Source organism: Bos grunniens, chromosome 10 (genome assembly GCF_055505025.1).
Source record: "Bos grunniens cultivar Pamir isolate PY7600 chromosome 10, Bosgru_T2T1.0, whole genome shotgun sequence".
NCBI classification, from domain to species: domain Eukaryota; kingdom Metazoa; phylum Chordata; class Mammalia; order Artiodactyla; family Bovidae; genus Bos; species Bos grunniens.
In genome coordinates, this window is record NC_141174.1 from 2,972,794 (window position 1) to 2,996,935 (window position 24,142).

The following is a 24,142-nucleotide window of genomic DNA, read 5'->3' on the forward strand; positions in this document are numbered from 1 at the left end:
TATAAATTGTTTTTCTTATTTTCTCTTTTTTTAGATTTTTGTTAGACATTTGTTTTATGATAAGAGTTTTTATTTCTAGGCATTTGTGAGTCAGCTTGAGACTGTGGGTAGGTAATTGGGAGAGAAGACAAAACATAACAACTGCATATTTAAAAGATTAGTAGAAGTATTTTAAGATTGTGTATTTATTGAATTTACAAACTAGCATAAAGCTAGTAGTATCACTATAGAAAAAAGAAATTTTTTATATAAGAAATGGGCAAGATGAAACAGCTGGCAGGATCTTTTTTTTAGATTAGTTAGGCAGTTGTACATTACTTCATTGTGGTAAGTTGTACCATTGATCCAACTTAAGTTTGGGAAAGACTGTCTGATGTATTAATGTATTTTAGCTAACCACTTAGGTAATATCCATTATAATCTAAGGAGTAAAGCTTTTACAAAATGTGGAAAGAAGTTAACTAATAGAAGTTGCTTATGTTATAGAATCATTGTAATTGAAACATAAAATGAAGTTAACCCAGAATTTGGTGGTGGTTTAGTCACTAAGTTGTGTCTAACTCTTGCGATCCCATGTACTATAACCTGCCAAGCTCCTCTGTCCAGATTTTCCAGGCAAGAACACTGGAGTGGTTTTCCATTTCCTTCTCCAGTGGATCTTCCCAATGCAGGGATCAAACCCAGGTCTCCCACACTGCAGGCGGATTCTTTACTGTCTGAGCTGCCAGGGAAGCCCAGCCCCCTCAAATCCCAGTCCAAAGCATTACTCTTCTTTTTTTCTTTCTTTCTTTCTGTCTATTATTATCCCCTTCTCTCTGGATTCTTCTGCTCTTGACCCTAATCCCTCTCAAATGATCAGGCATTTCCCAGGCGGCAGCGCTGAGGCTGTGGTAGAGGGCGAGGAGGCCAGGGTGGCGACGGGTGGAGAGGTGCAGGCAGGGTGATTTAGTCTGACCCCTTCATCACCGTTAATACTTGCCAAGACTCTTTCCATACTTACTGACAAATGAAAATTTATATTGGGGAAAAAAAATTTTTTAGATTCCAGGAGAAACTTCTTTGGAAAAACAAATATCGAACAATAAAACAGCTCTGTGACAGAGACTTCCCAAACACCGCTTGCTTGCCTCAGATTCTGAGAGGCTGCTGCGCAGCGTGCTACGTGTTTGTCTCTCATTGCTGTAAAAACTGCTGTGAGACAAGCTACAGTTCCCGTGTTTATTCTCCTGTGTGGACATGTGGGTTCTCTGCAGTCTTTTGTTATAACTACAAGTTTTTCAGAGATGTATACTTAGGAGTGAAATTGCTGAGTCATAGAGAGTTTATAAGAAGATGCCAAACTGTTTTCCAAAATAGTTATACCATTTTACACAACCCTGTTGAATACATCTTCTTCCACACTTGGCCACCATAGTTTTTACTTGTAAATCTAGTTAGTGTAAATGATGTCACATTGTCTTAATTTACATTTCTCTACTACTTATAATAAGGTTGACCATCTTTCCCAATATTTTTTAATTTTCTGCACTTCCTTGTCTATCAAACACAAGTTCATATCTTTTGCCTATTTTTAGAGGTGTTTGTTTTATTGTTTAATGGAAATAATTTTATATACTCTAGGTACAAATGATCTGTAATTTTTATGGATTACAAATGTCTTTTCTGAGTTTGTGACTTGTCGTTTTATTTTCTTAATGATATCTTTGGTTGACTAGTTTTCCTTTCAGTGTACTCAAGGCAGTTTCTCCTTTTTTTCTGAACAATCCTGTTTTGTGTATAAGGAATTCTACTTTTTCAGTTCAGTTCAGTCACTCAGTCATGTCCGACTCTTTGCTACCCCATGGACCGCAGCACGCCAGGCCTCCCTGTCCATCACCAACTCCCAGAGTTTACCCAGACTCATGTCCATTGAGTCGGTGATGCCATCCAACCATCTCATTTTCTGTCGTCCCCTTCTCCTCCTGCCCTCAATCTTTCCCAGCGTCAGGGTCTTTTCAGATGAGTCAGCTCTTTGCATCAGGTGGCCAAAGTATTGGAGTTTCAGCTTCAACATCAGTCTTTTCAATGAACACGCAGGACTGATCTCCTTTAGGATGGACTGGTTGGATCTCCTTGCAGTCCAAGGGACTCTCAAGAGTCTTCTCCAACACCACAGTTTAAAAGCACCTTCGGCACTCAGCCTTCTTCACAGTCCAACTCTCACATCAATACATGACCACTGGAAAAACTATAGCCTTGACTAGATGGACCTTTGTTGGCAAAGTAATGTCTCTGCTTTCAGTATGCTATCTAGGTTGCTCATAACTTTCCTTCCAATGAGTAAGCGTCTTTGAATTTCATGACTGCAGTCACCATCTGCAGTGATTTTGGAGCCCAGATAAATAAAGTCAGCCACTGTTTCCACTGTTTCCCCATCTATCTGGCATGAAGTGATGGGACCAGATGCCATGATCTTAGTTTTCTGAATGTTGACCTTTAAACCAACTGTTTCACTCTCCTCTTTCACTTTCATCAAGAGGCTCTTTAGTTCTTCACCTTCAGCCCTAAGGGTGGTGTCATCTGCATATCTGCAGTTATTGATATTTCTCCTGGCAATGGCACCCCACTCCAGTACTCTTGCCTGGAAAATCCCATGGATGAAGAAGCCTGGTGGGCTGCAGTCCATGGGGTTGCTAAGAGTCGGACATGACTAAGCGAGTTTACTTTCACTTTTCACTTTCATGCATTGGAGAAGGAAATGCCAACCCACTCCAGTGTTCTTGCTTGCAGAATCCCAGGGACGGTGGAGCCTGGTGGGCTGCCATCTATGAGGCCGCACAGAATCGGACACAACTAAAGCGACTTAGCAGCAGCAGCAGCTGGCAATCTTAATTCCAGCTTGTGCTTCTTCCAGCCCAGCGTTTCTCATGATGTTCTCTGCATAGAAGTTAAATAAGCGGGGTGACAATATACAGCCTTGATGTACTCCTTTTCCTATTTGGAACCAGTCTCTTGTCCCATGTCCAGTTCTAACTGTTGCTTCCTGACCTGCATACAGGTTTCTCAAGAGGCTGGTTAGGTGGTCTGGTATTCCCATCTCTTGAAGAATTTTTCACAGTTTATTGTGATTCACACATTCAAAGGCTTTGGCATAGTCAGTAAAGCAGAAAAAGATGTTTTTCTGGAACTCTTTTACTTTTTTGATGATCCAGCAGATGTTGGCAATTTAATCTCTGGTTCCTCTGCCTTTTTACTAGAGCTAAAAAAGATATTCTCCTATATTTTACATCTAGAAGTTTTAAGGTCATCAAAACACTATTCAGTTCAGTTTAGTTCAGTCGCTCAGTCGTGTCCGACTCTTTGCGACCCCATGAATTGCAGCACACCAGGCCTCCCTGTCCATCACCAACTCCCGGAGTTTACTCAGACTCACATCCATCAAATCAGTGATGCCATCCAGCCATCTCATCCTCTGTCGTCCCCTTCTCCTCCTGCCCCCAATCCCTCCCAGCAGCAGAGTCTTTTCCAATGAGTCAACTCTTCGCATGAGGTGGCCAAAGTACTGGAGTTTCAGCTTTAACATCATTCCTTCCAAAGAAATCCCAGGACTGATCTCCTTCAGAATGGACTAGTTGGATCTCCTTGCAGTCCAAGGGACTCTCAAGAGTCTTTTCCAACACCACAGTTCAAAAGCATCAATTCTTCAGTGCTCAGCCTTCCTCACAGTCCAGCTCTCGCATGCATACATGACCACAGGAAAAACCATAGCCTTGACTAGACGGACCTTTGTTGGCAAAGTAATGTCTCTGCTTTTCAATATGCTATCTAGGTTGCTCATAACTTTCCTTCCAAGGAGTAAGCGTTTTTTAATTTCATGGCTGCAGTCACCATCTGCAGTGATTTTGGAGCCCAAACAAATAAAGTCTGACACGGTTTCCACTGTTTCCCCATCTATTTCCCATGAAGTGATGGGACCAGATGCCATGATCTTCGTTTTCTGAATGTTGAGCTTTAAGCCAACTTTTTCACTCTCCACTTTCACTTTCATCAAGAGGCTTTTGAGTTCCTCTTCACTTTCTGCCATAAGGGTGGTGTCATCTGCATATCTGAGGTTATTGATATTTCTCCAGGTAATCTTGATTCCAGCTTATGCTTCTTCCAGCCCAGCGTTTCTCATGATGTACTCTGCATATAAGTTAAATAAGCAGGGTGACAATATACAGTCTTGACATACTCCTTTTCCTATTTGGAACCAGTCTGTTGTTCCATGTCCAGTTCTAACTGTTGCTTCCTGACCTGCATACAGATTTCTCAAGATACTCAAAACACTCAAAACACTGTTAAATGGGAAAAATCTTTTGTCACATTACTACAGTTTAATGAAGAGATTTAGCTTGTGTTAACTTTGTGTTAAAATACACCCCAAAATAAATGAGAAAAGAAATGAGACCACTGAAACATAAATATTGCAGTATATTGCTTTATCCTCACCAAGAATTGTCATTCTCTTCTCATTTAAATTATGAAAGCTTCTGTAACCATACCAGCTTTTCTTGGTAAATCTTTTCTCTGAGATATTAGTCCTATTTGAGGACATACTGTTTAGGTCTTACCTGTTTTTTTTAATCATTTCTTATCATAGGTCAGTATTAATAATGAAGGGCCTTTGAGAGCTTATAATCCAATTTATACTAAAATAGAAATGTAGTCTAAGAGAGGTTAAATGATTTACTCAAGCTCCTGTCTTTTTAAGTCATCAAGATAATGCTCAAACTCTAGTCTTTTGATTTCAACTCTAATATTCTTTACATCAGACTTTTTGTCCCCTTTAATGATTCATAATAAGGGTTGGAGTTCATGCCCTCTCAGCACTCTTCTTGCCTCCTCTAAATCTAGAGTTTCAGTTCAAGTGTATAGGCAAGAGTGAGGGGAAATAGAATCTTTTTTTTTTCTTTTCCTTTCTTTCTCTTTTCTCAAATACCTAATGAACATTTCTATGTGTCAGGCGTTAGAGGTGTATGATAAATTAGATACCATCCTATCCTCAAAGAGCTTATAGTTTATTAGAAGGGTTACCAAGTAAATAGACTATTGTATTTCAGTGTCATAGTCACATGGGGTAATCACTGGGAATTCTGGAAGCATGTAAGAGGATGTCGTTGGTCTTGGTGAGTCAGGGTCACTTCTTAAAAGATAGGATATCTAAGGTATACTTTTAAGATAAACTGTTTATCATAGTTAAACAGTATTGGTTATTGAATAGTCATTAATACAGTCAAAGTATTTCTAATACTTTGATTAGAAATAGCTGGCTTCTCTTAAACTTATTCCATAGCTTCCTTGTTGAATTGCCTTGGTTCTTCCAGAGCAATTTATCTTAGAAAAGTCACAGAGAAAATAACTTGGAAAACCTTACAGGATTATCTGTACCTTTCTTGGAGCTGTTAACCCAATACAGTTAAATAGAATAGGTGCTCGAATAACTCTTCTTCATTTGCTCTAAACATAACAAAATTAGTACATTTAAAAAACTTGGAATTTATTTGCTAAAATTTCTGGCTTTAATGTTTAGAACGCTCTGGTGCCAAAGAGTATGTGAAGGGCCCCATCAAAGGAAGTAATAACCAAAGTCCTCTTGACAGGCAAATAATGCATTCTCATATAAGAAGGATGGGACTCAGTCTTAACTTACCAGACTTTGTGGAGTGAATTGTGGCAAGTTACCCATCTAGAAGGTTACTGACTTCTATTAAGCTACATAAAAAATTGATTCCTGAAATAATAGCATTTCTCTTGGGTAGAAGTAAATTGTAATTCATATAGTTTTGGTTAAAACATTTATTCTTTGATTAAGATGGCTATCCCTAATTTCATGGCCAAGGTGAAAGTTTTTCTGAAGTTTATAATTGATGGATCTTTGTCATACTGAAATACAGGCCTTATATAACTTCATATAAAGCTTTTAAAACATTGTCAAAATGAAGTCAAACATTATTCTGTTTACTGTACTCTCACAGGGACATGGGCATGTTGCCAAATATCAGGTTTATCTAAGCAGAATATAGAAAATGTATTCTGAACTTTAGAATCACAAAAATGGTTCCCATCATCACACGGATTTTGTTGAAAATTAGCCAGAAAGTTAAACAGCTCGTTTACAATGGGCGAAATCCGTTTCCGAACGCTGCTGCTTAATATCACTAATGATGGAGCTGTGCCCTGGGAGTGATGATCCAAAGGGACACGCCACTGTCTGTGCAGACAGCACATCTGAATCTAGTCGTTGAAACGGGGCAAACCCACGTTGAAAGACATTGTACAGAATATATAGGTTTGAAAATGACTGTAAAAGACAGTTGTTAGGACAACTGAACATTGTTTATTTTGGTTATATGGTATAGTACATTGATTTTTGTATACTATACCAACCTTGCATTCCTGGCATAAATCCCATTGAGTTTTGGTGTGTAGTCCTTTTTATGTGTATTTTATTGATGACTTAAGCTTTAACAGGATATTCCTCAGCTAGGGCTGAGAATAGTGGGGCAAGATTAGATTGGTCAATGTCACTTAAGACTGAAGGCCTCAGGCCAAAACATTCAAATATCCTAATATGAAAACATTGTGAAATGAAAACTCTTGTTGCTGCAGGCATTTCTTAAAGCAGTAAGATAATGCCTCACAACCCTTGTGATTCTTACCAAATTATATTGTGAATCAGTAGAGCAAAGAGTTCTACCCTTCATGTACACTCATTCATTTGTTCACTGAGTTTTTGAATTAATATTTTTCCCCTTTGATCATAACTAAGTAATAGAAGTAGGATGCATTGGTTCAGGTAGAGAAATTATTGTTTATATTGGCTTTTGTGTGTATTGGCATTTGTTTATCAATTTAAAGGTATATTTTTGTTATAGGGGCCAAGTTTAAAAAATATATTGGCCATTCAGCTCATGTAACGAATGTGAGATGGTCACATGATTATCAGTGGGTTATTTCTATTGGTGGAGCAGATCACTCTGTCTTTCAGTGGAAATTTATTCCTGAAAGAAAACTAAAGGATGCTCTTCACATAGCACCCCAAGGTGAGTAGTACATACTGCCTGAACAATTTTTCTGCCAAATAACTCTTCATGTAACTCCCAAATAATGATTTTACCATTGAAATGTACACTAGCCTTATGTTAACAGTACAGATTATTATTAGTGGAAATTTTAAATTAAAATATTAAGTCTATATGTTTAAAGTCAAATGTCACAGAGCATGGACGACAAAGTACTTTGGTTACACTTTAATCTAGCTGATGAGTGAAAAACATCCATTAATAAAGCAAATATTTAATATAGTCTCTGGGAGATGGGTTTTATATTTGTTTTTGTTTTTTTTTTTGACAAGAAAAATGATCTAATGTCAGTTCCTCTCTTACGTGTCGTTTTTTCTAGCTGTTTTTCATGTTAATTATAGGTTATATTTACTTATATTTGCACAGACATTTAAATTTGATGTAGCGGTCGTTGGGGAGCCAGTGAAGGGATTTAAAGGAACTATTGAGTTTGCAGTGAGTGGAGAGGAAGAGAATATGTAGTACAGTTTACTGACATCTGTGTCACTTGAATAGGTCATTTCATTTGATTGTTTCATAGCCTGTGTCCATGTCAGTTGGCACAGTCAGCTCGCAATCCTTAATTTTATTGTGCTGTTTTGAAAGTGAATCTTACTTAAACAAGTAATGATGCATTTTTATAAATTACAGAAAGTCTTGCAGACTCTAATAGTGATGAATCAGATTCAGACCTGTCTGATGTTCCAGAACTGGATTCTGAAATTGAGCAAGAGACCCAGCTCACTTACCGTCGGCAGGTAATTTTTATTACCACATGAGCTTTTCCTGAAAAAATTTCTTCTTTATCTTGCTCCTTGTTTACTCATCTATTGTTATCTTTCGTGGTTTGTAAGTTTCCAAGAAATGTATGGCTGTTTCCCTCTTTCAGAGTTAAAGTATAGTTGTATAAAATGTTATTTATATTAAGTGCTTGATATACTAACTGTGCCTGTATTGTGTTTTATTATATAATATATGTGCTTTTTGTCACAGTACACTTACATTGATTTCCTTTAAAATGTTCTCTTACGAAGTATAAAAAATTCACGGAAACTGAATATGTATCTGTCAGTTTGATACTTAGACAATGTAAATTAGTTTGTCTTTCCAAGGAAGTAAATTTCAAAAAGAACCTTCCTATTTTAGTTATTAAAAGTTTAGTGATCATAGTTACGCAATGTCTGAAGTTACATTAGGAATCTACAACACCTTTATTAATTTATATTCTAAGAATATTTCTACTTATGTACATTATTTAAAGGTTTACAAAGAAGATCTACCTCAGCTTAAAGAACAATACAAAGAGAAACAAAAAAGTGGTACTTCTAAAAGAAGAGAGCGGGCTCCAGGAAATAGTATTCGGTTACACTTTGTTCACGGGTACAAAACAACTACTTTTCATTTATGTGTTTGAATTTTGGTTCACATTTACCAGCTGTGTGACTTTGAGCAAGTCACTTAACTTCTCTGTCTCTGTTTCACCATCTGTAAAATGGAGATAACAGTGCTTTACTTCATAGGGTTCTGGTGAGGAGTAAATAAGTAAATACTTGTAGTGACTTAGAGTATTATCTGGCACATAATAAGCACTATATAAGTATTTGTTAAATAAAAAATTGTCTTGTGAAAATTTAGTATTTATAAGAAATTGATCTATCTTAAAACAAGAAAAAATAAGTGAAATATAAGAGATTATCATCTCTCCTGCTGCTGCTGCTGCTAAGTCGCTTCAGTCGTGTCCGACTCTGTGCGACCCCATAGACGGCAGCCCAGCAGGCTCCCCCGTCCCTGGGATTCTCCAGGCAAGAACACTGGAGCGGGTTGCCATTTCCTTCTCCAATGCATGAAAGTGAAAAGTGAAAGCGAAGTCGCTCAGTCGTGTCCGACTCTGTGCGACCCCATAGACGGCAGCCCAGCAGGCTCCCCCGTCCCTGGGATTCTCCAGGCAAGAACACTGGAGCGGGTTGCCATTTCCTTCTCCAATGCATGAAAGTGAAAAGTGAAAGCGAAGTCGCTCAGTCGTGTCCGACTCTTAGCGACCCCATGGACTGCGGCCCACCAGGCTCCTCCATCCATGGGATTTTCCAGGCAAGAGTACTGGAGTGGGGTGCCATTGCCTTCTCTGCTCCCCTAAATATGTCTAATTTGGAATGATATTGTGGCTTGTTTTAGCCTAAGCAATTTGGCCTTCATGTCTTAATTTCAATAAAATACTGTCTCTGGGTTCTCTTAGAACACCTGGCAATCCTGGGCTCACATTTCATCCTGGGACACCAGAGTCTCCAATCCAGCTCTTTCCTTCCCTTCACCTTGTAATCCTCTTACCTGGCTTATAATGTTTTTAAGAATTTGAAAACAGATTTATTTAGTAAAAGCTTTTTTACCTCCAGTGGAAGCATTTGGGGGTTTTTGTTTATTTTTGTTGGAGTGTGGTTGATTCACTATGTGTTAGTTTCAGGTGTGCAGCAAACGGAATCAGTTGCACATACACATGTGTCTACCCTTTTTTAGACTCTTTTCCCCTGTAGACCATGATAGAGTATTGGGTGGTGTTCCCTGTGTCATGCGGTATGTCCTTATTAGTTACCTGCTTTACGTACAGTGTGTGTATGTCAGTCCCCATCTCTCAGTTTATCCCTCCCCTCAGTTTCCCCCTGGTAACCTGTTTGTTTTCTACATCTGTGACTCTGTTCTGTCTTGTAAGTAAGTTCACTGGTACCATGTTTTAAGGTTCCACATGTAAGTGACAGTACGCGATATTTGTCTTTCTCTCTCTGACTTGCTTCACTCAGTGTGGCAGTCTCTAGGTCTGTCCATGTTACTGCAAATGACTCAAATGGCAATATTTCTCTGCACTTAGGTTTTATGAATTGGGTTTCTTTGAAGTGCAAATCAGGTTCCTATAAATGGAATTATATTGGTCATTTTTAGAGGACCTAGCTACTTTTTTCTGGACGTATATATTATTTTTAAATCGTAGTTTAAACTTATTTTTGTTTATATATATATATATAATATCTTCATTGTTCAACAATGTGTGTAAAAGGATACACTCTGAAGATCTTTTCCCTACATCTGCCCTCCCAGCTATCATTCCATCTTACCCAAAGGGAATTACTTTTACTTAATTTCAGAAATATTTATGTATAATACAAGTGTACATTTTATGTATATGTATTTATATATAATAAAAATGTACATTCTTTTCTATACCCTTTCACTTGTAAAAAAGCAACTTTTTGCTTTATAATATTTAAATTTAGTATTTATATTTATGCAAATAGTAATGTACAATATACACTTTTCTGTACTTTATTTCACTGAGTATTGTACCTTAGATTTAGGTGTCTGTAATCAGAGCAGTTCACAAAAGTTTTGGGATCTGAGATATTTGTATTTTTTTAAATTATTTAATATCTTGTAAAACTGGAAATTAAACATCCTCTGTATAGTCCGTATTTACCAGTGAAAGACCAAAGTTAATGTTATATGATATATTTTCTATATTTAGTTACAGAGGTTATGACTGTCGAAGTAATCTGTTTTATACTCAAATTGGTGAAATTGTATACCATGTGGCAGCAGTGGGTGTCATTTATAACCGCCAGCAGAACACACAGCGTTTTTACCTGGGTCACGATGATGACATTCTCTGCCTGGCTCTTCATCCTTTGAAAGACTACGTGGCAACAGGCCAGGTAGGTCCTTTGAAAGACTATGTGATAACAGGTTAGACAGGCTAGACCTTCGGGTTTAAAGTTAGATTAGTCCATTTTTTTTCCTTTTGTGTTCTTGGAAATGAATTCTTTAGAATGGGATTTTATTTTCATATTACAAATGAAAATTCTTTATTATAGTTTTCCTTAGAGTTTTATTGTTTTACTTATTATTATAATTTGAATTTTGAACGGTGAGCTCTGGGTTCACTTCTTTCTGTCAGAATAATATTTTTTTTTTAATCTGTGAGTAACATTAAGGTAAGAAGTCTGATTTTTTCATTATTTAAAATAAATTATCTAAGAAATGTTCTGTAACAAATAGGACGACTGTGTTTCTATTTTTCTATCATGATAGTAACATGTTCAGGTTTACCAAGGGAGAAAACACAGAAAAGTCATAACTGATACACCTCTTTATATTCTTATTCTTAGAGAAGGAAAGGAAGGGGTGTACCTATAAATTCTCACTGTGTTTAAGCACTTTACTCTGTGTAAGCATGTTACTAATTTCTTAATGTATATTTGCTTTATTCTCACCTCACCTATATGAGAGTGAAACCATTTGCCCCCAGCTTATAAATGAGGAATTTTAGGTTTAAGGAAAATACATGATTTTCTCAAAGATCTCTCAGCTGCTGCTAAGTCGCTTCAGTCGTGTCCGACTCTGTGCGACCCCATAGATGGCAGCCCACCAGGCTCCCCCGTCCCTGGGATTCTCCAGGCAAGAACACTGGAATGGGTTGCCATTTCCTTCTCCAATCTCTCAGCTGCTCCTGCTGCTGCTAAGTTGCTTCAGTCGTGTCCAACTCTGTGCTGCCCCATAGACGGCAGCCCACCAGGCTCCTCCGTCCCTGGGATTCTCCAGGCAAGAACACTGGAGTGGGTTGCCATTTCCTTCTCCAATGCATGAAAGTGAAAAGTGAAAGTGAAGTCTCTCAGACGTGCCCGACTCTTAGCGACCCCATTTTCCAGGCAAGAGTACTGGAGTGGGGTGCTATTGCCTTCTCCAAATCTCTCAGCTAATACGTGGTAAAAACCCAACATCCTCAGTCTGTCTGGCTTTGAACACTGGGTTAAGGATACCTTCGGGGATATATTGAGGGCAGGGGCAGGCAGCTTGCATCATCCCAGGTAGCTTCCTTGAAAAGTGAGAAAACTCTTTCTCTCTCCCATCTCCCCTCCCTGGGTTTGTATCTCCCCTCGTTGTTTTTTTCTCCCCTTCCCATCCCTTCCTCCTTTTCTTCCCCTTTTCTTCCATTCATTCGAAAACACTCATAGAGCATGTGCTGTGTGCCAGGAAAATCTCTGGGAATATAAATAAAACATCTTCTTGCCATGGTAAAACATTAATAATCTGTGAGGGAAGGCAAACATGCAAGAAAATTGTGATACAGGGTCAGAAGTATAGATCGGGGCTTCTTACCTTGGAACTGTTGACACTTGGGGCCAGATAATTTTTTGTTGTAAAAATAATTGGGTTTTTGTGCACAGTGGAATCCTGTGCATTGCACAGTGTTAGCAGAGTATCTGACCTCTGTGCAGTAGATGCCAATCACACTGCCCCCGACTTGTGACAAACAAAAACATCTCCAGACAGCTTTTGGAAGGCAAAAGTCACCCCTGCTGAGACCCACTATTAGGTGTGTATAAAGCCCTCTTGAAATATAATATAGGACTGATTAATCATGCCTAATGGAATGGGAAACCCTGATAGAGATGGTGCCATTTGAACTCAATAGTTTACCTGACAGAGGGGAGGTTGGGGAAGGCTTTCTGTTTTATTGTATAACAGTGGAGCAAAAGAAAAAAAAAACTGAAATAAAACATAGCTTCTTTAAGTAACTGTGAGCAACCTAAAGTACAAATCTTAGAGTTATTGGTGGACTTTAGTGGGAGAAATAATTAAGTGGGTTAGTGGGGGCCTCAGGGGTACCATTTACCTTCACTGCTAGTTTATGTCAAGGTTCCTCTTAACACACAGTTATGTGCCTATTGTGTGTAGCAAGGATCACCTGCAGTGCTGTAGGAAGGAGTTTGGACATTATTCTGATACTCCTGGAATAAGACTGTAAAAACTGGTCATTTACTACCATGATTCTGGCATTTTAGGGAATGTGGGCCAAATTAAATTAAAAGTCAGGATGCCCACAGGATATCCCTGGATAACCAGTGTAGGGGAGGAAAACCTTACCTCCTCCTATCCTAGACTTTTAGCTGGGATTCTGACAAAAAGACCAGGTTTCCCTGGTGGCTCCGATGGTAAAGAACCTGCCTGTAGTGCAGGAGACCTGGGTTTGATCCCTGGGTTGGGAAGATTCCCCTGGAGAAGGGAATGGCAACCTATGCCATTAACAGGAGCAATTCATATCACCTGGAAGAAACCTAAACCAGAAGTAGCTCAAAATGGTGATTTAGAATTCCAGCTTATATAGAAAATAGTAGATCTGAAGAGAAATGTCAGGACAGAGGAAAGTGTTTAATAACTTAGTGAAACGTTGACTGATCACAGTGTTGTTTTTTGTTATATATTTATAAAAAACGAACCTCAAAATCAATGCTAATTGGCAGCCCTATTATTTCAGGAGTTGCCTTTATAGACAAAGTTATTATGTAATATAGCTTAATCAGTATAGAGAAAGTGATTACTTGAGTCCAAAGGAATAATTAAAATTTAAGTCCTGTTAACCTGCTTGGTGAAAGCTGTGAAAAGAAGAGAAGCGAAAAGCAAAGGAGAAAAGGAAGATATAAGCATCTGAATGCAGAGTTCCAAAAGCAAGAAGAGATAAGAAACCCTTCTTCAGCAATCAGTGCAAAGAAATAGAGGAAAACAACAGAATGGGAAAGACTAGAGATCTCTTCAAGAAAATTAGAGATACCAAGGGAACATTTCATGCAAAGATGGGCTCAATAAAGGACAGAAATGGTATGGACCTAACAGAAGCAGAAGATATTAAGAAGAGATGGCAAGAATACACAGAAGAACTGTACAAAAAAGAGCTTTACGACCCAGATAATCACAATGGTGTGATCACTCACCTAGAGCCAGACATCCTGGAATGTGAAGTCAAGTGGGCCTTAGAAAGCTCACTACGAACAAAGCTAGTGGAGGTGATGGAATTCCAGTGGAGCTATTTCAAATCCTGAAAGATGATGCTGTGAAAGTGCTACACTCGATATGCCAGCAAATTTGGAAAACTCAGCAGTGGCCACAGGACTGGAAAAGGTCAGTTTTCATTCCAATCCCAAAGAAAGGCAATGCCAAAGAATGCTCAAACGACCACACAATTGCACTCATCTCACATGCTAGTAAAGTAATGCTCAAAATTCTCCAAGCCAGGCTTCAGCAATACATGAACCGTGAACTTCCAGATGTTCAAGCTGGTTTTAGAAAAGGCAGAGGAATCAGAGATCAAATTGCCAGCATCCACTGGATCATGGAAAAAGCAAGAGAGTTCCAGAAAAACATCTATTTCTGCTTTATTGACGAGGCCAAAGCCTTTGACTGTGTGGATCACAATAAACTGTGGCAAATTCTTCAAGAGATGGGAATACCAGACCACCTGACCTGCCTTTTGAGAAACCTATATGCAGGTCAGGAAGCAACAGTTAGAACTGGACATGGAACAACAGACTGGTTCCAAATAGGAAAAGGAGTACGTCAAGGCTGTATATTGTCATCCTGCTTATTTAACTTCTATGCAGAGTACATCATGAGAAACACTGGGCTGGAAGAAGCACAAGCTGGAATCAAGATTGCCGGGAGAAATATCAATAACCTCAGATATGCAGATGATACCACCCTTATGGCAGAAAGTGAAGAGGAACTCAAAAGCCTCTTGATGAAAGTGAAAGTGGAGAGTGAAAAAGTTGGCTTAAAGCTTAACATTCAGAAAACGAAGATCATGACATCTGGTCCTATCACTTCATGGGAAGTAGATGGGGAAACAGTGGAAACAGTGTCAGACTTTATTTTTTGGGGCTCCAAAATCATTGCAGATGGTGATTGCAGCCATGAAATTAAAAGACGCTCACTCCTTGGAAGGAAAGTTATGACCAACCTAGACAGCATATTGAAAAGCAGAGACGTTACTTTGCCAACAAAGGTCCGTCTAGTCAAGGCTATGGTTTTTCCAGTGGTCATGTATGGATTTGAGAGTTGGACTGTGAAGAAAGCTGAATGCTGAAGAATTGATGCTTTTGAACTGTGGTATTGGAGAAGACTCTTGAGAGTCCCTTGGACTGCAGGGAGATCCAACCAGTCCATCCTAAAGGAGATCAGCCCTGGGTGTTCTTTGGAAGGAATGTTGCTAAAGCTGAAACTCCAGTACTTGGCCACCTCATGCGAAGAGTTAACTCATTGCAAAAGACTCTGATGCTGGGAGGGATTGGGGGCAGGAGGAGAAGGGGACGACAGAGGATCAGATGGCTGGATGGCATCACCGACTTAATGGACATGAGTTTGGGTGAATTCCGGGAGTTGGTGATGGACAGGGAGGCCTGGCGTGCTGCACTTCATGGGGTCACGAAGCGTCGGACATGACTGTGCGACTGAACTGAACTGAACTGAACTGAACCTGCTTGGTGCTTTAACCTCTCTGCATCTTTGTTTGTACCATTATCTTAGCCTGGAATGTACTTGCTTGCTTCTCTTTTTGTCCAAGACTTACACTTTTTGAAGGCCCAGGACAAGTAACATAATTTCCATGAAGATTTTCTCTACAGCCTTTCATCCTCATTAAGCACATACCAGATGTTTTTATTTTCTCAGTTAGTTTGCAAAATTTATCTAATTGTCTTAATGCACACTAGCATACATTAGGTTGCTAACACTGCCAGTAGTAGGTGCTCAGGAAGCATTATCTCTATTGATGAAGTACAGTATAAGGTTTAGGAGCTATATAGTTCTAGAACATTCCTATAAACCCTGAACCTAGTCTCATTAGCTTTTCAACAAACGTATGGGAAAAATGTTGATCACATAATCTTTATATTTTTTACTTGAAATCTGTAGCAAATATGACAAAAGTTGCAAAATATCTTGTTTTATTTTGTTTTGTAGGTATGAAAATAAATGGTTTAATTGCATAAAATGACTTTTATCATTCTTTCTATTTTAGGTAGGTAGGGATCCCTCAATTCACATATGGGACACGGAAACCATTAAACCATTGTCGATATTAAAGGGCTACCACCAATATGGTGTCTGTGCTGTTGATTTCTCAGGTAAGGGAATTTCTGTCTCAATAAGAATGATCAAAATTCAGAGGCAGTATACAGTATTTTTGTCTTAATCAGTGTTGCCTAAACTTGTCATTTAAAAATGACTTTCATGAGAGACTATCAAGAAGGCAGATGGATCACATTGTAAAGGACCTAGGATGTGAATTTCATTCTAAATGTATGAGAGGTCACTGGAGCTTTAAAGAAGGGAATAAGGTTATCTGATTGGCATTTTTAAAAAAAAGACCAATTATCAAGTGTGTATACTGTGATCGTAGCCTATCAAGACTATGAAAGTGTGGGTTTGCCAGCTGGTTTATAATTGTAATGAGTGTAATTTTAATACCCATTATTATAAAGATGTTTTTATTAAAATAAAAGATGTTTGTCTATATAAACTCTGGAGATGTCTCAGATACTTCTAGTGGTATATGTGTCCCACTTGGGCAAACCCTGATCTCCCTTAATGTTTTTCAGTCACAGAGTAAACTTTGAAAATGTTCAGGGTGAAAGCAGGGCTTCCCTCATAACTCAGTCACTTAAGAGTCTGCCTTCGATGATTCCTAGGTTGGGAAGATCCCCTGCAGAAGGGAATGGCAACCCACTCCAGTATTCTTGCCTGGAGAATCCCATGGACAGAGGAGCCTGGTGGGCTACAGTCTGCGGGGTCACAGGAGTCGGACATAACTTAGTGACTAGACCACCACCACCACCAGGGTGAAAGCTAAGAAAGAAAGAGATGAAAACTAAAATACTTGTTTTATAACATTTCTTTGAAGTGACAGTTCTAATCTGTCTTACAGGAATAACTTTAGGTCTCAAAGTTAAGTCTTTGCTACACATATAAAAGTTGAACAACTACACCTGGATCTACAGTGAAGGCTAGGGTGTTGATTGGAAAGAGGGGTCAGTTCAGTCCCTGCGTCGTGTCCAACTCTTTGCAACTGCATGGACTGCAGCTCGCCAGTAGGGAAAGAGGGGTGAAATGCCTTTAATAGAGAATTTTATATTAAGAAACAGTAAAGTTGTGCTTTCTGCAGCTCTGTCTGAAGAGATGGTGAATTATTCATAGTAGAGTTTGGGAAGGAATGTATTTACACGTACACATATCTGCCAAAAGTTAGGAAACGGAATTATAGCAGAGTCAACGGGAAAATTACAACTGGTAGCGATAACAAACCAATTAAGGTTTGCAGAAAGTATGGCAGAGTGGCAAACATTTTGTTACAGATTGAATCTTTCCAACTTCTAAACACATGCACACTTGCCAGTGTGGCTGACTTAGCTCAATCACTTGTCTAATATCCGTTACTTGTTACTTGACAGTAGTAACAACTAACATAATTGATCTTCACTAAGTCTTTTTTTTTTTTTCACAACAATCATATTAATGGCAATATGTAGTTGTGGTGGTGGTTTAGTCACTAAGTCATGTCCAACTCTTGAAACCCCATGGACTATAGCCTGCCAGGCTCCTCCGTCCGTGGGATTCGCTGGACAAGAACACTGGAGTGGGTTGCCATTTTCTTCTCCAGGGGATCTTCCCGACCCAGGGATCAAACCCGGGTCTCCTGCATCACAGGCCGATTCTTAACTGACTGAGCTATATGAGAAGTTATAACCTATATCTTTTTCACTTGACTTACGTTTTATAATTCCTATGACTTCTTTCATCACAGTAGAGTTCCTCTGGTGAATTTCATTGGTGTGTATCGCTTCTTCCTTCTTTCTTAGTTTTCTCTTTCCTTCTCATCTTTTACATACCTTTTTCCCACTTTCCTTATCTTCCTCCTTTCCCCTATCCCAGGCTGATAGATAGATGAGGTAAATGAGATCAGAGGAAAAGTCAGCAGATAAATGCACTGAGAAACTACCCTTCCCCCTTATGAATCCTGCTTTTTTCAGAGCTATGTGCATTGTTGTTTAGTCACTAAGTCATGACCAGCTCTTTTGAGACCCCATGGACTGCAGCCCACCAGTCTCCTCTGTCCACGGGATTTCCCAGGCAAGAATGTTGGAGGAGGTTGCCATTTCCTCCTCCAGGGGCGTCTTCCCAACCTAGGGATTAAATCCAAGTCTCCTGCATTGGGAGGTGGATTCTTTACTATTGAACCACCAGGAAAGCCCAGCTATATGCATGCCTACCATTTAACATTATTTTATAAAATTTTAAATATGGCACTGTGGTGACAGAATACATACTGTTTTTATCTTCTGAATGTTAATGGTCAGTTTGTTTCTCTGATTAATTTTCAAAGCGGATGGGAAACGTTTGGCTTCAGTTGGAATAGATGATAGCCACACTGTTGTGCTGTGGGACTGGAAGAAAGGAGAGAAACTTTCAGTAGCAAGGTAGGGAAAGAAACTTGATTATCACATTGGCAAAAGACTGAAATTCCTTTGGACTTAAATTTTTTTTAAATTATAACAGTTTTGAAATGAAGTAAACATGTTACATCTTTAGTTGCTGCTGCCTTTATTACCATTGAATAAATAGTGTAATTGTGGTAAAAAGACAGATGATTTCAGAATTCATTTGTAGGTTTATCCTTTATGAACACACTTATTAATGTAACTATAATATGATATTGGAAGTACCTATTATCTAAAATGTCCACTTATAGGTAGATAGAGTGAATTTCACTGTAAGATAAGCTAATCTGTAGTCATTTGAAAACATGATAAAATGCTCATGTATTTGAGTGAAAGGAGATACATATACACATATCACAAAGAAGCTATAGATTATTTTCTGTTGTAGTTTTCATTTCCTAAATTTCTACAGTGAGCATTATTATTTCTGTAATAGTAAAAATATTAACAATTGCTTTAAAGGAGGAAATAGTCAGCAGCGTCAGAGACTATTTTTTAACTTTGAGTTCCCTAAAGAGATACATAAAGCATTTTTAAAATATAGATAAATACTTTTCTCATACTATGTAAACAGTACCCAGATAAAAGATAGTTTAAGAGGACTTTGTAAAGATTATATTAAGCTATAACTGAGTACTATTGAAAATTTTTTCTTTAACTCATTTATGCCACAAATGACATTCTCTTTGCACAGTACTATAGTAGATGCTACCCAAAACAAGTTCAGTTCTTACTGTTCCTTTTAAGATTCTGTTGGGAAGAGTTAATAGATTAAAATAATGACAGAATAGCAAATGTACAAAAGCGTGATCACATAGCCCAGGTGGACCAAGCGTTTAGTAATGGAGTAATCAAGATAGGGTATGGGCTAGGCAAAAGGTTATTACAGGAGAGATTTATCTTTAGTGTTAAAGCATTTCTGTATTTATTTCAGAGGAAGTAAAGATAAGATTTTTGTTGTAAAAATGAACCCGTACGTGCCTGATAAATTAATTACAGCTGGAATTAAACACATGAAGTTTTGGCGTAGAGCAGGTAAGGAAGTGCTTCTGTTTTGTTCCCTTTGAAATTTTAAGTAAGTGTTACTTTTGAAAGTGATTTGATAAAGTGCAATGTGGTATTGAAGTGTGGAATTCAGTCAGTAGTAATGTATCAAACATGTTGGTTTTTCAGTTTTGACAAGTAGCTACAGTATATTAAGATGTTAATGTTACAGGAAGCTGGGTGGGTGAGAAGTATATAGGACACTCTGTGTTATCTTTGCATCTTCTATGAAAATCTAAAATTATCCAAAATAAAGTTTATTTTAAAAAACAATCCACAGTTTTCTTGATACATTTTAAACAAATATTTTATCATCATTTATTGGCCGCACTGATAGTGTTCATATTTGCAAAAAAAAATGTAATTTATGAAATTAATCAAGTGATGTCCAGACTTCCTTCTTCTATTAAAGACATGTTTTGTAGTCCTAACTAAAAATGAAAAATTTTCTCAAAATTGTTTATGTGCTATAAAATGATATAGAAATAGAATGTTTTATTACCTTAATAATTTAGTAAATTACTGATAGTAGAGTTCACATTTTAAAATTAAAAAGTCTCTTTTCCAAATCATATAGTATACTTAGAAGTTCCAGCAGTTTGACAAAGTCTCAGTACACTTAAACTTTTTGGACATGATGTGAAGTTACAGAGAGGATGAAGCGCAGGTTAGGAGAGAAGAGGGTTGGTGACGGTACTTCCCAGGGTGAACTAGCTTTCAGATTGTTAACTGCTTTGAACGTGAGTCGATTTTCAGATTCGAATTTAATACTTTGTCACAAATTCACTGTATCATAGTGTTCTACTAATACATTTGCAAAGTGAAAAGTAGTTTCACATTTGTAATTTTCATTCCCATATGTTTAGACAAAACTTTTAAGTATCTTAGTAACTTGGAATTGCAAATACCCAGCAAGGCAAGTAATGCTTATTATTGCAATATTGAAAAAAATTAAACTGTAAATTTGTTGGAAATAAGGGACTTAAAGAAAGCATATATTTAAACTGAAAAGACTTGCCATTGAATATGTTTTTTCCTTAATTTTGAATAGACATAAAGTAGACCTGAAACTGCACCAGGAAAGGATCGATGTTAAGATTTTGGTGCATTTCAGCATTTCTCACTTTTGCAGTTCTGATTCAGAGTTCACTAGCCAACTGGGAAACAAGTAGCCACTTTATTAATCTGAATAAATGCCATCTGACTATCTTCTACATGCATAGCTTTATGTACATGAAGTTAAAGATGACTTAGGACTGAGACTGAAAAGGCGTCTTACCTCCTGTCCCAGACACAATCTTAGAGAAGTTTACTCTACGGAGCTTGCACTGTCTTCCATGGCTGGTGGGGCCGGGAGCCACTGGAAGTTTTTAAATGCAGCAATGACATGAACTTGTACAGTATGGACATTCTGTGCTGTGTGTGTCAGGAAACTCAATAATGATCATCTAAAGCGGAGGTGGAAAACACAGTAACTGGCCAAATTAGTAAATATTTTAGGCTTTTCAGACCCAGAGACAAAAATCAAGAATATGATGTAGGAACTTACAGGACAAGAGAGAAAACTCCTACCCAGGTGGGTTTTCTTCCCTAGTTTCTACCCAGTTGCCGTCACCTAGAGACATTCCCTGTAAGACCAGTGGTGAACAGGACTGGCAGGTTGGGCTGGAGGGACCATGGCCAGCCTCACCCTGCCCTGGCGACAGTGATTCTCGTGCGTCTTCTTCTGGAAAGCACTGCCCTCTCAGTTGGGCAGATGGCCAGAGGCAAGGCAGTTCTGGGACTGTGATTTCTCTGCTAAGGAAGGGCCCAGCGGTTGCCGTAGTCAAGTTCTCAGCTCACACATGGTGACCCGCTCAGGGCCACGGCAGTCAATAGTTGGCAGCCAAAGGTTAGGGAGGCAGTCTTGGGGAACAGAGCAGGACAGACATCGTCCCTGCAGCTGTGCTCCTCTGGGCACCATTCAAAAGCAGGTGGTGGCAGGATTTGCCCTACAGCCCATAGTTTGCTGGCCCTGCCCTGAATGGACAAGTGTGCTCTAGTGAAAGCCAGTCCCTTCCGCTTGTGCACTAGAACGTGTCTCTCATCCGTTCAAGGACATCGCTCCAGCTCTCCTTCGCTGTCTCTCCCGGACCATCAGTTTCCCTCTCTGCTCTTTCCCTTCAGCATACACTTGGGTGTGATTGCTCCATCTTAAATAAGTAAATCAGGAACCCTCTTTTAGCTCTACCCTCCAGTTGCTAATCGATTTCTCTTCTAATCTACCTACTAAAACGTGTCCAATAGTTATTTACACTTCATACACTGTTTTTGTTTGTTTGTTTTTTAATTTATGTGGCTGCACCAGATCTTAGTTGCAGCTTGCGGGCTCTAGTTCCCTGACCAGGAATCATACCCGGGCTGCCTGCATTGGGAGTGCAGAGTCTTAACCACTGGGCCACCAGGGAAGCCCCTATTTACACTTTAACTTTACTCTTTATCTTCTCCTTCTTTTGAGAGAAGTGTAATCTGTTTTCTCCCCCTCACCACTTGACTTTAACTGCCCTTGCAAGTGCGCTCAAAATTCTGGCTGCGATGTTAAGAAAAGACAATCTTTCAAATACATTTGAAATATGATTGCTTTTCGTCTTTTTCTGTGCTGCCACCAGGCCCATACCACCGTTATCATTTGCCCAGATGATCCATATAGCCTAACTCTTTTCATCCTTGCCACTATTCAAATTACCCTTAACACAGAAATCCAAATGAACCTGGTAGTAAGTGATATGCAGAGTTTTGCCATGCCGCTACCCAAATGTTTTTTATCTCATTTAGAGTAAAAGTTAAATCCTTACAATGCTCACAGCGCTGCTGTTGCCACACTGTCCTCTGCAGTTGAGACAACAGCGTAGAGTCCAGTAATGACGAGGAGAGTCCTGGGCTTCTCCTGTGCCAAACTGGGGGTGTAAAATATCGATTAAACCTTATGGTGGTTTTAATTCGTATTTCTCTAATTGTTAATGAGCTTTTATTGGTCATTTATTACCTATTGATATGTTCTGCCCGTTTTTCCAAATGAAGTCATTTTATATATATATATATATATATATATATTGTGGTGGTGGATTAGTTGTGAAGTCATGTCCAATTCTTGTGATCTCATGGACTGTAGCCCACCAAGCTCCTTTGTCCATAGGCTTTTCCAGGCAAAAGTACTGGAGTGGGTTGCTATTTCCTTCTCCAGGGGATCTTCCTGACCCAGGGATTGAACCTAGGTCTCCTGCACTGCAGGCAGATTCTCTACTGACTGACCTACTAGGGAAGCCCATATGTATTACTTGAATAAGTGATTAAATAATGAGTTCATTTGGAAAAATGGGCAAAACATATCAATAGGTAATGAATGACCAATAAGGACTAAGTGTTCTTGAAAGGTGAGAAGGCAGAGGAACTCTTTTCACGATTAATGGGACTATACATTGTTATATCAACTTTAGAGGACAGTTTGGCGACAGAGATGATAGCTCTCATCTCTGCGCTATTTTTTTGCAGATATTCTCTGACCATTCCTAAGCGATCCTAGACAATCTCTTGCACTTTTTTTAAAATTTTATATTATTTTTAAACTTTACAATATTGTGTTAGTTTTGCCAAATATCGAAATGAATCCGCCACAGGTATACCTGTGTTCCCCATCCTGAACCCTCCTCCCTCCTCCCTCCCCATACCCTCCCTCTGGGTCACCAGCCCCAAGCATCCAGTATCGTGCATCAAACCTGGACTGGCGACTCGTTTCATATATGATATTATACATGTTTTAATGCCATTCTCCCAAATCTCCCCACCCTCTCCCTCTCCCACAGAGTCCATAAGACTGATCTATACATCAGTGTCTCTTTTGCTGTCTCATACACAGGGTTATTGTTACCATCTTTCTAAATTCCATATATATGCGTTAGTATACTGTATTGGTGTTTTTCCTTCTGGCTTACTTCTTGCACTTCTATAGAAAAGGCCCTTGCAAGAATGTTTAGAGCAGCATTGTTTTCAATAGCCAAATCTTGGAAACGACTTTATTCAGTCCCCATTTATAGGAAAATGTTATATGGAATATAAAATGTTATGATAGAATGCTATATAGTTATGAAAATGAGGTTTCTAGGGGTAAAATTCCATAGCAAATCATTGGTAAAAAGAGTAGGTTTCAAAAGAAGGCATATAGGATGATATTTATGGAAAGTTTTAAACATGAAAAAAGATCTATTACCTAAGGATGCATAAATAAGTAGTAAAATATGTGTAAGGGAATGTGTGAGAATAATCATCATCACATCCAGAATAGGAGGAGAAAAAAGGAGATGCAGTCAGCACCCATTTTGGTTGTTGTAGTAATTTTGTGTAAGTTGATAATGGATATAGACGAGTTTGTTGTATTTTTTATGACTTTTTGTATCAACTCTGTGATATATAGTTTTCTTAAAAATTAATCGAGAGATGGATTTGAACTGACTTTTAGTATATATTTTTGTTTATCCAAAAGCTATGACCTCATGCACCCGTGGGTATGGCTGCCTCAGCCAAGCAAGATGTTGTCTAGGTCACCGATTGAGAGACCTGTATTTTTTTTTTTTTAATTCCCCTTACTGTTACATGTCTTTCTCTTTAAATAAGAAAAACAGCAGAGAAGAAATGTTATGGCTTTGTATTTTACACGTTTTGAAAGTT

General features: G+C 38.6%; 1 protein-coding gene across 28 annotated transcripts in view; it reads left to right on the top strand.

The window, feature by feature from the left end:
- The window catches only part of EML5 (EMAP like 5), a 161,400-nt gene that overhangs the window by 69,515 nt on the left and 67,743 nt on the right, over nucleotides 1–24,142 (top strand). For 27 of the 28 annotated variants that reach the window (XR_015133870.1, XR_015133873.1, XR_015133880.1 and 24 more), the window contains exons 11-17: nucleotides 6,897–7,064; nucleotides 7,734–7,840; nucleotides 8,344–8,462; nucleotides 10,594–10,780; nucleotides 15,919–16,024; nucleotides 18,280–18,373; nucleotides 19,329–19,429. Coding sequence is in view for 12 of the 28 variants with exons in the window: in XM_086319246.1 (XP_086175372.1) it covers nucleotides 6,897–7,064; nucleotides 7,734–7,840; nucleotides 8,344–8,462; nucleotides 10,594–10,780; nucleotides 15,919–16,024; nucleotides 18,280–18,373; nucleotides 19,329–19,429 (882 nt within the window). In the remaining 16 variants the exon portion in view is untranslated. The remainder of the gene's footprint in view (nucleotides 1–6,896; nucleotides 7,065–7,733; nucleotides 7,841–8,343; nucleotides 8,463–10,593; nucleotides 10,781–15,918; nucleotides 16,025–18,279; nucleotides 18,374–19,328; nucleotides 19,430–24,142) is intronic. The other variant, XM_086319248.1, reaches the window with a different exon arrangement.